At 39.2% G+C, this 15,441-nt stretch overlaps 1 protein-coding gene across 16 annotated transcripts in view; it reads right to left on the bottom strand.

Moving 5' to 3' along the window:
• Positions 1–6,612: 6,612 nt before the first annotated feature.
• The window catches only part of FMR1 (Fragile X messenger ribonucleoprotein 1), a 38,759-nt gene continuing 29,930 nt past the window's right edge, over positions 6,613–15,441 (bottom strand). For 2 of the 16 annotated variants that reach the window (XM_015128359.3, XM_015128363.3), the window contains 4 exons: positions 14,411–14,606; positions 12,685–12,867; positions 12,120–12,202; positions 6,613–9,075 (listed from right to left, as the gene is read on the bottom strand). In XM_015128359.3, coding sequence (XP_014983845.1) covers positions 8,914–9,075; positions 12,120–12,202; positions 12,685–12,867; positions 14,411–14,606 — 624 coding nt within the window. In that variant the 3' untranslated portion in view covers positions 6,613–8,913. The remainder of the gene's footprint in view (positions 9,076–12,119; positions 12,203–12,684; positions 12,868–14,410; positions 14,607–15,441) is intronic. The other 14 variants (XM_015128360.3, XM_077988251.1, XM_015128362.3 and 11 more) reach the window with 8 other exon arrangements.

Below are 15,441 nucleotides of genomic sequence, written 5' to 3'. Positions count from 1 at the left end.
CTGCTTCTCAGAGGACCTGAACTAACACATGGAATATGGCAGTGTATACAGCTAATGAGAATTGTGCTAGTCAGCCTTACAGAATTTGTTCTTAAAGTGGCCAGTGTGATTGTTCCTTAAGCTGGCCATTCTAGCACTTTATTTCACCTGCTGAATGAGAGTGGAAAGAAGCATAGGAGTGCCAGTGAATTCCATGCCGACAGACTCATTGGCCCATTGTTGTTTGACACTGGCCATAAATGAGTTGTCATATTGTATCATGTAAGAACATGTCAACACATGACAAAGGTAGTAAAGTCAGTCACACACTTTATGTGTGCTATCTGACTGGCACAGGTGGAAAGCAACCCCATACCTAGAGTGTATCTAAAGCAGTCAGGACCCACTATATGGCCCTACATAGGGGCGGGGGGGCCTATAAAGTAAATCTGCCAGTATGAGTTAGTTCTGACTTCTGTATGACAGCCCTTCATGATGGTTTTGTTTCTGTGGTGGGTCTAAATCTGGATTTAGTAGGTCACCATAAATAGGATGGCTCACAGGCTCAATTGACTTTCTCATTCCAAATGTTTTGCTTTTCTCAGGATGTGGCCTTTTTTAAGAGACAAATACATATGTAACTTATTAATTGAGCCTGTGGATGAGTTGCATCTGTTTCCATAGGGAGCACCACATGAGTCTGACTTTAATGGTCTCATCCTGGGTGGTCCAACATCCTGACCTAAGAGCAAAGCCAGTAGCAGCAGCCCATGTCTATGTAAAGACATTTTCATTCAAGGAGCAGAATGTTTTATTGCCCAAAAGCACCACTTGAAGTACTTCTATTAATTATGCAGAGCAGCCAGTACCACGGGACATCAACACTTATCATCATTATAACCAATCGCTTAGTATTCCATTGAAATTGAAGCCATCATTGAGCCAGTTGCTCAGGCAAAGCTGGAGTAAAGCTTTCTCCATACCTACTGCATAGGCAACCACTTATCCTTGCAGTTGGCTTGACTCTCAATTGGATGTACTATTTCCATTTCACATTTCTTTAGCTTGTCACACTCTGCCAATTATTAAATTATTGTCTCTCAGTTCCAAACTATCCTTCCATAATCTGCTCTGTGATGCTGGGGCTGAGACTCCGCACATCACATTTTTCCTTCACCAGCTGCTTCCTATTAGGTTCTGACAACAAGGGGTTCTAGAAGGAGACTTGAAGATGATGGTTCTTCACTCTGGTAGAAACAGTTTGTTTAGTAGCATCACTTGAATCCAGTTCCCAGATTTTTCCCTCCACACCTCCACACTCTCTGAGCCAGTATCATCATGCCTCCTCAGACACCAGCGTCAGCCAGTTGGCTGACACCCTCTCCTCAGTGGTCTAAGTCCAATCCCCATGAGGGTCTGCCTTCAAGATACCAGTACTAACTAAGCAGTGTCCCTTTCCTAAAGGTCTGGAGTTTTAATTCCATGGGCCTCTCCTTTGAGCTTTGGGTCCTCATCATACCAGCTTCATCCCTTCATTCCACCAGGCCTCAGGATGGTAGATGCTTTCTGCAGATCCTACCTCTATTACCTTAATGTTTTTGTTCTGCATTTTCAGCCCTATAATATCTGTTTAACCAATCCCTACATCAAACTCTCTGTTAAAATTAGTGGTGTGATTTCTGTTTTCCTGACCGCTCTGGGGCAGGTGGATACACTCACTGATACACTCATCTTATGAAATTTGGTTCAGTGAACCCATTGTAGAGTGGGGATGTTAGATCTGACAATCACTTCCCTTCAGTGAGACAACGGTCCCTGCCAGGGAATTATAATGGACAAATAACTGTCATTTAAAAGGCACATACCATTCAGCAGTGGAGATATTTCCCACCGCAGTATTGGCAGTCTTTTTGCCAGGTGTATCAGATGTAAGACCTGTCATAGATACATAAAACTCCATGGGAATCAGGTTATATTTTATTGTATTGCTTCTGAGGCTTCCTGCTGTAGGGGTCTCCACTTAAATTTGGCTACCAGTCTGGTGACTATGTACAGATGCTTGAATAACATTTTGAAATGTGAGATGTGCTGCCTCTAATACCCAAAGAGGCCAAACAGATCATAGGCTTTTTCCTTTTTTTTTTTTTTTTTTTTGGTAGTGTTTGTAAGGCCAATAGACTTTCCTTATTATGCTATGGGATGTCTCTTTGGGCTGTTCCTAATACAGCCCCCAAGACATGTAGTTGGGTGGCCTGGCTCTGGTATCTATACTCATTCAAGGGCCAGGCCACTTGTGGACACTTGTGCTTAGATTAGAGAGCATGCATTAAAGTGAGGACTACCAAAATGTCATCAATATAATGGAATGGGCTTGCCCAACCCATTACTGATAAATTGCACTTATTTGCTGGAGGAGTGTGAAATTCCCACAACAAACCAGAAATTAATGTTCTGTCAGGTGAAAGCAAAATATTTCTTCTCTTTCTGGAGAAATTTGAAGAACATTAGTAATATCTAGAGTAATTCTGTCCAATTGAAATATAATGTAAGCCACATATGTAATTTTAACTTATCTAGTGGTCATTACTAAAAAGAGTAAAAAAGAGATAGGTATAATGAATTTTCATGGCATATTTTAGTTAACCCAAGAGATTTAAAATATTTATATTTCAACAGCTAAATATAAAAAAGAGACATTTTTCATTCTTCTTTCCAAACCAACTCTTCAAAATCTCTTATGTATTCTACATATTCAGCACGTCTTAATTCAGATGAGCACATTTCAAGTACTCAACAGCCGTATGTGGCTTAGTGGCTTAAGAACTGGACAGCATAGCTCTAGGACATACCACATTGCCAGTAACGGCTGCAATCAGTTCAGTCATCTGTTGGTGTATCAGGCACTGTGAGTGCCATGGCGGCCACTGTTAAAATCACAATGATCCATAATGATCTGTAATCTAGGGCCAAGGACACTGGATTTGCTCACTGGCTTAAAAGGGTTGTGGAATTGGAAGGTAGTGTAGCCTACCATTCCCTCCTGGCAATGCCAGTAAATCTTGTACAAGGGGAATGTTTTCTTTCTCATCTTCGGTATGTGCCAGCTTTAACTGTACAATCCCGACAGGCTTTGGAAGTGCAGAGAGTTCTGCAAATTCAATAAGACTGATTTATAGTATTCACTAAGAGAGACTGCCATGCTTGCATCCATTCAGATGCTTTGCTTTGCTGGGCTGAGGGGACTCAGCATGTCCATATCAATTGTGGAGTCTGACAAAGGGGTGGTGAGTGAGCATGGTCTTATCAAAGCAGCCAACAGCATCTGCAGTAATTGTGCTGAGTCTCTTGGTTCTAAGTAAAACCAATCCCAACTCCGGCCAGGGAAATTTACTGTGGACTTTATCAGGTCCAAGAATAACAGCTTCTTGGGCTCCTGTGTTTTATTAAGTCTAGGTCTGTTAAGTCCTTCCCCTACCTATGTTCCAGGCTACATGGATTGGGACATGAAGTTAGCATCTCCTTGTAAAGGGCAGAGGAACTGGCCCTGGGCCAAGCTTGCTTTTAGTTTAAATGGACTTGGATTGAACAGCTCCCCAGCAATCGGCCTAGAAAATCAAACTCTCAGGTGACACAGAGGCCTCTGGGGGTAGGAAGTGTCTGAGAGTCTTGTTTCAGCAGTGTTAAGATGTGGTCAACTGCTTAGCTTCCTCTAAACCCTTCTACAAGGACGCAGGAGGCGTTGGAGCTTTGCTGGCCACGCAGTGGGGAAAGCTAACTGCCTCCATCTCCAAAGGGAACCCTCACATCCAGAACCTCCTTGCATCAGCTCTCCATAGGGGGGTCCTTAATGCCTACTGTAATACCAGCGTTGTTTCCTGCATCCTTCTCTCTGCAAGCTCCTTAGAGTGATTCTACTTTTCCTATCTGTCTCCTTAGCTAGTCATCACTTTCTTCCAGACCAAGAGTCATAATGTACTGCCTGTGCGAGCCTAGGAAAAGTCTGGAGTGATGCTCTTCCCTTTTCATTTTTGCTGAGACATATTCTTTCCAGGGTCCCTTTATCTCATTACCCCGCTTTGGGTGGGGCATATATCAGCTCCAAAGGATTATTTCATCCTTTACATTCTGGCAGAAGGAGCAAAGTTAGGGATGTCTCCGTATAAGAAACCATCAACTTTTCCAACATTCTCTGAATTAAGGTCATTTGGTTACTACTTATCCCAGATGGCTAGGATTTTCATGCAAGCATGCAAAAATGCCAAGTTGTCTCAAAACAGCTTTAACCTCAGTAGAGTGGGTCCACTTTGTACTCAGTTTCTCAGGAAGTCTCCTCTTGGTGGTTAGGTGAATCTGATTTCCCTGAACATCCAATTCAAGAACAAGGCAGGTCCATTTGCTCCCTCCCCGTTGGTCAGCCTAGCACATTCATCTGGCAAAAGATAATCTCATGATAAACCCAAAGTGTTTGCCATTCAGCTTCACTACTTTGTGGGTGTAGCCTCTTCATCATATAAGCAATTAAAGCCTCAGGTTACTCTTGTGACCATTGCTGGGAGTCCAATTCCCTGTTAGTGTTTTTGAAACCCCACAGGATACACCTCAATTCCTCCCAAAGGCCCCTGGGTGGTACACTGCACAATGACGAGTCTCAAATCTAAAAGTTGTGGCTGTGTGCGGTGGCTCAGGCCTATAATCCCCGCACTTTGGGAGGCCAAGGCAGGCAGATCACCTGAGGTCAGGAGTTCGAGACCAGCCTGGCCAAATGGGCAAAACTGCATCTTTACAAAAAATAGAAAAATTAGTTGAGCATGATGACACGTGCCTGTAGTCCCAGCTACTAGGGAGGCTGAGGCACAAGAATCGCTTGAACCTGGGAGGCGGAGGTTATGGTGAGCTGAGATCACGCCACTGCACTCCAGCCTGGGTGACAGAGACTCTGTCTCTTAAAAAAAAAAAAAAAAAAAAAAAAGTTTAGATTGCATCAACTATTCTAATGGCACTTAGGGGCTGGGGCTGAGGGTTTTCTCCCAACTTTTTTCCTTAGGTTTCAAAAAGTCTGCCAGACTTGGAGTGCCAAATGATTAAATTGTCTCAATCTCCCATACACAGACTTCCCAGGATCTTTGTGGCACATGGACACCAATAAGCACCACACTAACATGCATAGCAGAGATGTTAGCTTGGCTGGGTTTCCCATCACCAGCCCCAGCAGGGATGCTGTCCATCCCTAGTATTGCTCAGTTGATCCCTTTTGCAGTTTCCAAAAAGCCAGAGGTGAAATAAGCGGATTTTACCTCATGTTGGGCACCATTTTTGAGGTAATGGGCTATGGCAAACTGCACAAAGACACACAGAAGAAAAAGGTTTTAATGAGGGAAACTTGTCAGCAAAGGGTCAGGAAGAGACACAAGGATACCATTCTCTCATGCAAAGGCTAGAGCACTGCTGGCTGCACCCTGGGTCTGTATTCCAGGGGAAGGATTTTTCTTCCCTGTGAGTTTAACACAGAGCAAGCCTCTCCCACTAACAGAAAACTCCTTAGTATATAAAAAAATTAAAATAAAATGGATTTTCTCAGTTTCATTATGGTACATAGAAATTGAAAAAACTTTTTTTTTTTTTTTTGAAAAAACTTTTTAAATGACCTCAGGTAAACAGAGAAAAAAAAAAAAAAAAGATGCTCAAGATTTAAAGTCTGGTACATTAAGCCTTATGAGCAATCAAGAGTAGCACATGGTAATGACTATTTCAGAATAACTGGTTATCAGAGGCATAGAGGTTCACAAGGCTGTTTATCGCCATGAAACTGAAACTGGCTCGAAAGGGTCAGAATCATTTTGCTGCCTCTAAAAGACGGATATTCCGAGTCACCAGGAATTCTAAGACCATGATCAGATGAGAGAGATGGCTCTGAGAGAGCTAAGTTGAGTGTTAAGCTGGTTGCCTCCAACAGGCTGTTCATGTGTAGTGCTGAAAATTACTGTGAAACAAGGAAAATCCAAACAAGTTACTTGAGTATGGTTTCAGCCTACCCAGCACTAATGATGCCCAGTTAGACAAAATGGGTAGCAAAGAACCACAAAAGTATCAGAACGAAAAACTAGAAAAGCAGAAAATAAAGTTATTTTTCTGGGAAAAAAGACTCATCAAGGTAGAGGAAGCTAACATCATTTTGGATTCTAACACTGGGTAGAACACTGACACCGTCACCTCTCCATTTGTACCTTTTAAGCGGGTAGGCTGTGCCAGAGTTCCTTGAAGTGATTACCATAGTCAATTCCCAGGCACATTCTACCTAAAAACCTGTCATTTATTTTATTACTGAGATGTTTAAATCATTTTTGTTTTACTCCACAGACATACTTTTTTCCAAAGGGCAGGGTATGTTTATGTGTGCACAAATAGGAGTATATGTTTAATATGGTTTAGTGGCACCCTATGCAATAAATGTGTTGAAATTTTATGTCTGGGAATATGGAGAATTATTTTCAAGTATCTTCGTTTTTGCCTTTTAAGGGCTCATAAAAGATTATTTGCGACATACATTTACTTTGCACAACTTTCCCCCCACATATCATTAGTTTTTGTCAAATGTAGAAATTTAAAACCAGGAGCAAACATCTGTCAGACTAATTTTTTGCTTTTTCATAAGTGCAACTTTTTAATAAAAATTTACATCTAGATAAACAATCTTCAGATTTTTGAAACTTTAATAAGATTTTAAAAACATCATGACTTTGAACTGAAAAACATACACGTTTAGCACACAAATATTGTAATATGAATCAACTCCAACTCCATTTGAAAACATGTGAATCAAAGTACAGTTTTAGAAGTTAGTAATTCACATTTAAGCAAGTTAGCGCCTTGCTGAATTCAGCCTTTGTAAAAAAGAGACTTAGTGCATAATGTAATGGTACACTGTGGTTTTGTACCATTTGGTTGAGTTTTTCACTTTATTAAACAAGTTCTTGAAAGTTGGTAGATAAAGGCTAACTTCCTATGACGTGAAATTTCCAATGGTAACAGTTACATTTTGTAACAGAACACTTTCTATAGATTTCTTTTCCTAGCTTAAAATTTTAAAAGCAATCATTTGTAAGGATTGCATCAACATCAGTTTAGCAGAGGAAGATCAAACTTTATTGAAACTGCTTGCATACAAAATATATTGCACTATAACCAAACAAATGTCAACATAAAATCCAATCTGTTGTCGCTAATATGTACAGAGAATATTGCCCAAGAGCAGTTACATTACAAGGTCATTCTACCTTGGTTAATTATCTACAGTATTTTAAAACCAAACAGCTTACAGATGATGTGTGCAAGGTACCAATTTCCGTTTTCAAATACTATACATTCCCAGAATAAATAACTAGAAATCAACATTAATGTTTGGCAATACTTTTTAAAAGACTTTTTAATATTTGTGAAATCATGTGCAGTTTGTTGCCATTTTTATATGCTTGCTTGTATGCAAGGAAAAGTAACTGTAAAATGAAAATTCAAAGAAACAAACTCACAAAATACATCAGAGGCAGAACTTCAGTTTTTACGGCTCTGTACAGATTCAGTGGTACCCCTACTAGGAGTTACTTTTTAAGAAAAATATAACATCTTAGAGTGAAGGTCCTTCACATATTTTTCCTCAATAAATTTCACTAAAAAAAAAAAAAAAAAAAAAAAAAAAAAAAAAACTCGAAAAACCAAACCAAACCCCAACACTTCAAAAAACAAAAGAAAAAAACGTATTATTTGTTAACCGATCTTAGTCTTTTCCAATTCTGCTTATACATTAGACCATATATTTCAAATTTTAAAGTTTACAAAACATTTAACCTGCTTCCAATGTTTCTTAGACAAAGTACCTGTACTTCGCAGGATTGTTATGCATACATGGAAATGACCTTCCTATCTCTCCAAACTAAGCTTGAAATTAAAATATGAAAAATTTCACAAAACTTGGGGCAGACAAAATTAAAAAAAAAAAGCTCTAAGTTAAAATTGGTCATCAGGCCAAAGAGCAGGCAAATCCTACTAACTTTCGACCAGGAAGATTTGTTCCTAGCTGAAAACATTTTAGCCTCTCTCAAATGAAAAGATAGTTTTCTTCTCCTGTCTATACAGAAAAATTACACATCTCTCTCAATAACACTATTTATCAAACTTCAGTGCAACAAAACAAAAACAAAAACAAGTCCTATTCTTTATACTGCCTAACCTGATGTTTATGTAAGGAAAAAAATATGGAAAGCATGCATTCTTCTATAAAGTACTAATGTTTGACAGGGTTTGCTACATCTTTAACATTTAGTGTTTCCAACTTATCTTCCCTGAACTCTGCATCCAAATATAATATTCCTACCTGCCAAGATATAAAAAAGGCACAGATCATACAACTTTTTTTGCTAATGAAAATGACAAATGTCACATCACACACATTTCAGGGTCCACTAAAATACTGGAAAAGTGGACCAAAACATAAACTGACACAGGACATGAAATGACATAGCATTTCATGAAGACTTCTATACGAGATCGAAAACAGAAGTCTAATATGATTACCATAAATGCTATATATTACGAAAAACTGAGAATGTACTGGTGAATTATCACCCAATGCAGGAAAATGGTTCAAATTAACAAAGAATATCACTGCTCAGTACTTTAGAAAATAAAACTAAAATCTGCCCTGAAGTGCTAGGTAGTTTTAAAAGCAATGTTTCAAATTTTAAGGTATCTTTTTGTGCAAATCTGAAAATTGTTGCTTATGGCCAATACCAAAAAATAAAAAATTCTTAGCAGAATTTGTGTTCATTTCATGCCCTGTGCCATCTTGCCTACTATTTGTCTTTGGCCTAACAAAGTTTTCTAATATGGAATACGAATTACGGAAATGGTATAGGAAATATAACTTCAGAATTATGCAGTTTAGGGTACTCCATTCACGAGTGGTTGCTGACCATCCACGGTGTCTGGCTTTTCCTTCTTCTGGTTACGATCTTTACCCGTGCGCAGCCGATTACCTTCACTGGAGGTATTCTGTAATGTTTTAGTGTGGACACTCCTTTCATTATTGCAGTCAACTCTGATCTAAAACAAGTTATAGTTGTTATATACACAGACCATATCCTACTGTAATCTGTAATTGGCCTGAGAAGAAATTTAAACCTGAAGTGTAAACTCCACATGTTAAAAAGAGAAATGGAGATGAGAACAGAAGAAGTGCAAGAAATTAATGTAAGGTAGGATTCTTTATTTGGTTTATGATTTTAAAACACTCTTCTCCTTTAACTGGAACACACTGGTCATCTCACTGCATCCAAAGTTAGAGAAAAACTCACAATCCTATCATGTCTTCTTCTAAGTAGAATAATACAGTGAGAAACAAACAGGTAAAATGAATTACTATTACTGATTACCAGAAGACATACATGCCTCTAACACTAGAGTTAAAATAAAATGAGTTATTCTCCAAAGATTGTGAAACCTAGGAAACGAGAAACAAAATGTTTTCCTATTCTGGCTTTACCCTCAAATAACTCACTAACTAGACTTTAGTTTACATCTTTGTATCTATCACAGGTATGATCAAGTTTCTCTATACCGTGAGCTCCCATAGTCATACAGTAGAAAAACACAAGCTTTGGTTTCTACTGGCTTGTATTTCACTAAGAAAATTCGGATGATCCTACAACCTGAACTCTGTCTGAAGAATGGAACAGTATAAAGAAAATTGAATATAATAATTTGTGGAAGGACTGGAATCCTAGGAGAGTATAAAGATTAATATAATTTAAAAAATAGTGTTCTAAGAGCTATACAATATTTTAAGTGCCAATGCTGAATACAGCACTGTTAATTCCAGAGGTACAAATGAAAGTTAACAGTGACAAATGGAACTAAAACAACTACAAATATTGATCTACTTCAAGCACAAATGCTAAAAACATCCCCAAAGAGTTGTAATTTCAAAGTATGTTTAAGTAGCGGGTATGCGCATGTGTTTTAAATGTCTGGTTACCAAGGATTCAGTACTTTGATTTGTATCTTTTTTTTGAGACAGTCTCGCTCTGTCACCCAGGCTGGAGTGCAGTGGCATGATCTCGGCTCACTGCAAGCTCCGCCTCCCGGGTTCACGCCATCCTCCCGCCTCAGCCTCCCGAGTAGCTGGGACTACAGGCGCATGCCGTCACACGCGGCTAATTTTTTGTATTTTCAGTAGAGACGGGGCTTCACCATGTTAGCCAGGATGGTCTCGATCTCCTGACCTTGTGATCCGTCTGCCTTGGCCTCCCAAAGTGCTGGGATTACAGGCGTGAGCCACCGTGCCCAGCTTTTTTTTTTTTTTTTTTCTGAGATGGAGTTTCGCTCTTGTTGCCCAAGCTGGAGTGCAATGGCGAGATCTCAGCTCATTACAACCTCTGCCACCTGGGTTCAAGCGATTCTCCTGCCTCAGCCTTCCGAGTAGCTGAGATTACAGGTGCCCACTAACACGCCTGGCTAATTTTTTGCATTTTTAGTAGAAACAGGGTTTCACCATGTTAGCCAGGCTAGTCTCAAACTCTTGACCTCAGGTGATCAGTCTGCCTTGGCCTCCCAAAGTGCTGGGATTACAGGCGTGAGCCACCGTGCCTGGCCAGATTTGTATCTATTTTCATAATATCACCTTTTTAATTCAGTATTCCATTTCATTTAGAAATATAAATGTGCATCCTGGTTAGACTGCCAAGTTCATCAAACATGTTGGTTAAAGTGGAGAATTACAAAACTGGTACATAAATATCTTATAGCTTTGTAAAAGACAGGTACATACACTAATTTGCCAATCTATCTATGTCCAAGGGATTTCTGTGGTCCTTAAGAACCCATCAATAGTTAACACTCACTTTGAGCTGCTATGAATTCCAAGAAATATTCCATCGTAAACTTTGTCTTAAAAAGTATCTCTCACTAATCTTGGGTGATGGTCCCAAATGAATCCATAGTCAGGAAGGAACCCTAACTACTTGTCTTGAAAATTAAAAGTTACAGAAAAAGTAGACAACAACATGGATTCGGAGAATCAAACATTAAGGTTTGACTATCATTTGGACATATGCTAGCTATGTGACTGGGGGCAAAGGACTGAAGCTTCAGTGCACTCACCTATAAAGTGGAATAATAAAACTACCTCAGTGGGTTGCTGTAAGATTAAATGAGATAAAACATACACAAAGCACTTAGCAAAGGTGCCTGGATGTGCTCAGGAGATAATTTTAAAATTATATAACAACTGGTTTAGCACTGGTGACAGCCAACTGAGAAGGGATCCTCAGACTAGGTCCTGGGTGTAAATAAGCGGATGACTGACCAAGCATGGAGACTAGCTGAATATCATCAGCTCTGTCTATCATGATTATTAGTTGTGAGAGAGACATCTTCTTTTCCTTATTTTCTATTCAAAGACAATACCCTATCCCTGTATCTCGGGGGAGCAAAGACACATAGAGCTTACTGAAGTCTCTAAGTACATCCCAGGATGTTCCTTCTCTAGGGGATTGTAGGTCTACCAACGCAGTATTAAAATCATAGTGTGGCTGGGCACGGTGGCTCACGCCTGTAATCCCAGCACATTGGGAAGCCAAGGCGGGCAGATCACCTGAGGTTGGGAGTTCAAGACCGGCCCTGACCAACATGGTGAAACCAGGTCTATACTAAAAATACAAAAATTAGCTGGGCGTGGTAGCGGGTGCCTGTAATTCCAGCTACTCAGGAGGCCGAGGCAGGAGAATCACTTGAACCTGGGAGGCAGAGGTTACTGTGAGCTGAGATTGCGCCACTGCACTCCAGCCTGGGCAACAAAAGCAAAACTCTGTCTCAAAAAAGTAAAAATAAATAATAAATAATAAAATCATAGTGTGTCTGTCAAGGTCTTTATAAATACTCAGACTGCATATTCTCTAGAGAAATCCCCTTATTTTTATACTTGTCACGAAGAACTAAGATTGACTACAACTGTAATGTTGAAGGTAAAATATTTCATATAAACTGGATTTGTAATCTTTGAACATGTTTTCAATAAAGTAAAATAAACTCATAAATCTCAAACTACCATATTCAAACAATTAAGATGAAAAGAGGCAGACAGGGTTTACCTGAAGGGATCCATCCGTTGTTCTTCCTTTAGCCTCTCTTGGATTACGTGGACGATTATCTGTTCGGGAGTGATCGTCGTTTCCTACGAGAATATTTTCAAAAGGTTCAACAGTTACTGAATTCTGAAATGCTTACCGGAAGTTCTTTATTCCCACATCCTCTATTTAAACCAACCATAGAATCTGAAATGTAATCAACCCCAGTGATTCCAGTTACATAATGATCAATAATCTAGCCTGCTGTCAAGTAACAGAAAATATTTCACAGGTATTGTAATTCTGCATCTACAGGTCAATGTGAGTTAATGAAGTGATGCTGTTTAGACTCACAAAGATGCTGAATTAGTTATCAGCATTTATTCATGTATCTATATGAACCATAAGGAAGGCTGCCTAATATTCTTTCTTTCTACACAAGTGGAAGGCTGATCCTTTCCTATGGTGATCAGCACAAAATGGGAGAGATGGGATCTTGATAATAGTTCATTGCATCAACAGGATTTTTCATGGAACTTCAAGACAGCTGCTACAATTCACTTTGATTTCTTAATGAAGATCTCCATACCTTTGAAGCCTCCTCCACGTCCTCTTCCTCCTTGTCCTCTTCCTCCCCCTCCACGCCGCCGTCCGTCTCCTCTGCGCAGGAAGTTCTCCCTCTCTTCCTCTGTTGGAGCTAATGACCAATCACTGAGTTCGTCTCTGTGGTCAGATTCTGTTTCAGAAGCATTTGATGCTTCAGAATTAGTTCCTATCGAGAGTTAAAAGTTATATACCATTGTCTGACTTAAAAAAAAAAAAAAAAAAAAAAAGAGGTTAACAGAAGCTTCCAGAGACGTTTCAGGGGTAATCCAAAACTCTTCCCAATTTATAAGCCCACAAAGAGTATTATCACCTTCCATTTCATAAAACAAAATTTTAAACTCAAAATGAAGGGCTTTGCAATATTTGAGGTAATTTCGGTTATAAACATGTTTCATTCTCATTTTTAAAAAGGTATTTTATTAGCCACCTAAGTTCAAACCTTAATGTGCCATATCATTAAACAGCTGTGTTCCTTTAAACATCTATGCTCTCTGGAGGAAAGATTATCTACGACAGTTAAGTGTGATACCTTGATAAAACCTCTATAAAGAGAGCTCCTTTTAGCAAGATTTGGCCCAGGACAGAGGGGAATGTATATAATCTGGTCATTTCTGAGAGGGTGGCAAAGGAGGCCACCATGGCAACTGCTTCAGGGAAGGGTCTTTTGTGGGGTCACGGATTGGATCTAGCTGAAGGCAGATACACGCTTGCCTGATGTTTGGTCCACAACCTGCCCCCCCAACTCCCATTACAATAACTGATCATTAATAAAGAATTACTATAATAAACTCATTATGCCTGAAGGGGTTAATGACTTAGAGGACAGGAGTGGAGAAAAAGAGCTCCATGGTGAGGCAGAAATTCATGAATAAAAAGAATAGACTGTTGGGAGAGGGGTTAGGGGTTAGGTTCAAGGTTGGCCTTAGGAGTAGGTAATTCTCCCCAACTCCAGAATATCAACTCTACTACCTCTCTCTTCCTCTGTTGGAGCTAATGACCAATTATAGCTTCACCATTATAGCTTCATTCCTGTGGATCTTGAAGGCTTTTCCATCTTAAAGAGTTCCTTTTTGAAATGCAAATATGCGTGAGATGGATTATATCTTATACCACCATTAGCAAGTTACAAAGTAGATACACAGTTGAGCAAGAAAGACAGTAGGCACTGGCAGGTGGGGATCAGGTTCACTGAAAGGTACTGGGAGAGAAGAAAGAAGCACGGACAGAAAAGCTGGGAAGGCAAAGAGAAACTTTGCCTACTTCTTGACTGTGCCTAGGACTGACTTTGGCCATGCCACTGAAAATCACCTTATGAGCCACAAGAGGCAGACCCCTGATTTACATAGTCCATCCAGCAAGTATGACCAGCACATACCTGACAAAAAAATGAGCCACAGTACACAAATGAAAAAAGTTTTGACTATACAGTTATAAAATCAGGAGAGGCCTTAAAGAAAGTCATCAACACACAAGGGCTTTGCAGATTTACCCCCAATCAGAGCATGAACAGAACTTGCACCTGCCCTGTGAACTCTACGTGTTTATTATCAGGTTTTTATTCTATGTCTCTTGTAACACAATTTAACCCATTGCGAACTGGAAACCATGTAGTGACAAATTGTTATAATGGGGTTCTAATGAATATTAGAGATTAGCAGCTATAAGTCTAGGAACAGATAAAGTTACTGAGTAAAATGCTTAGTTTGTACCTGAAGTATATCCAGGACCGCGTCTGCCGTGCCCCCTATTTCTGTAAGGTCTACTACCTCGACCCATTCCTTGACCATCATCAGTCACATAGCTTTTTTCCTTATCTGTACGATTTGGTGGTGGTCTAGAACTAGCTCCAATCTGTCGCAACTGCTCATCAATTTGTAATCTCTCCAAACGCAACTGGTCTACTTCCTATTTAAAATATACAAGATAACAGTAAAAATAATTTGACATTTTACTTAATAAAACCTTTCTCCTTTTCATCAGATAAAAAATATACTGGAATATTTCAATTTCAGCTCTAAATTTACAGTAACCACTGTTACACAGAATTATCAGGAAACTGAATGATCTCCTTAAAAAGAAAATCACTACAGATAATAGATTATCGATGTCGAGAATTAGAGATATAACAAAAACACTCAGCATTAAAGTTATACTGAATACAATTTAAAGTTGTCTAATTTGGCACTATTATCCAATTATTCTACTGCTAAGGCACAGATATGCTATTTTGGGGACTTCTTCATGATAGGATATTAAATAAAACAATGCTAAACTGTATGAATACAGATAAATGACATTTAAGGTTTAACCAGTTAACCTTAAAAATCACACATTGTAAATAATCTTGATTAAAATAGATTTGCCAGTTAATACCTTAATTTACAAAGCATTGAGTTTGGGCCATCTTTTGTTTTAAAAGAACATATACTATGGTTAAGGAACAATGATTTTTTCATGAACTGAAAATGCTGACTATTCCTCATGAGGGGAAAACAAAACTATTTAATACCTGACCAGACAGCTAGGTCTTACATCAGGCCTTGAAAACTTCTTAAAGACTACAACTCTGCTACAACAAGTATGAGAAACAGTACACATTCAGTTGATAGAAATATACACCTGGGGTCCACTGACAGACCCTTACAAACAGTGCTTCCAGTATGTTGGGTTCTGTTAAAACCAGATGAAACCTCATTTCTAACCACTGTCCTCCCAATCCACTCATAAACATCTCATTTAC

Source organism: Macaca mulatta, chromosome X (genome assembly GCF_049350105.2).
Source record: "Macaca mulatta isolate MMU2019108-1 chromosome X, T2T-MMU8v2.0, whole genome shotgun sequence".
Lineage (NCBI taxonomy): Eukaryota > Metazoa > Chordata > Mammalia > Primates > Cercopithecidae > Macaca > Macaca mulatta.
Note: the sequence above shows the minus strand (reverse complement) of the source record. Positions and strands in the feature narration are given on the sequence as shown.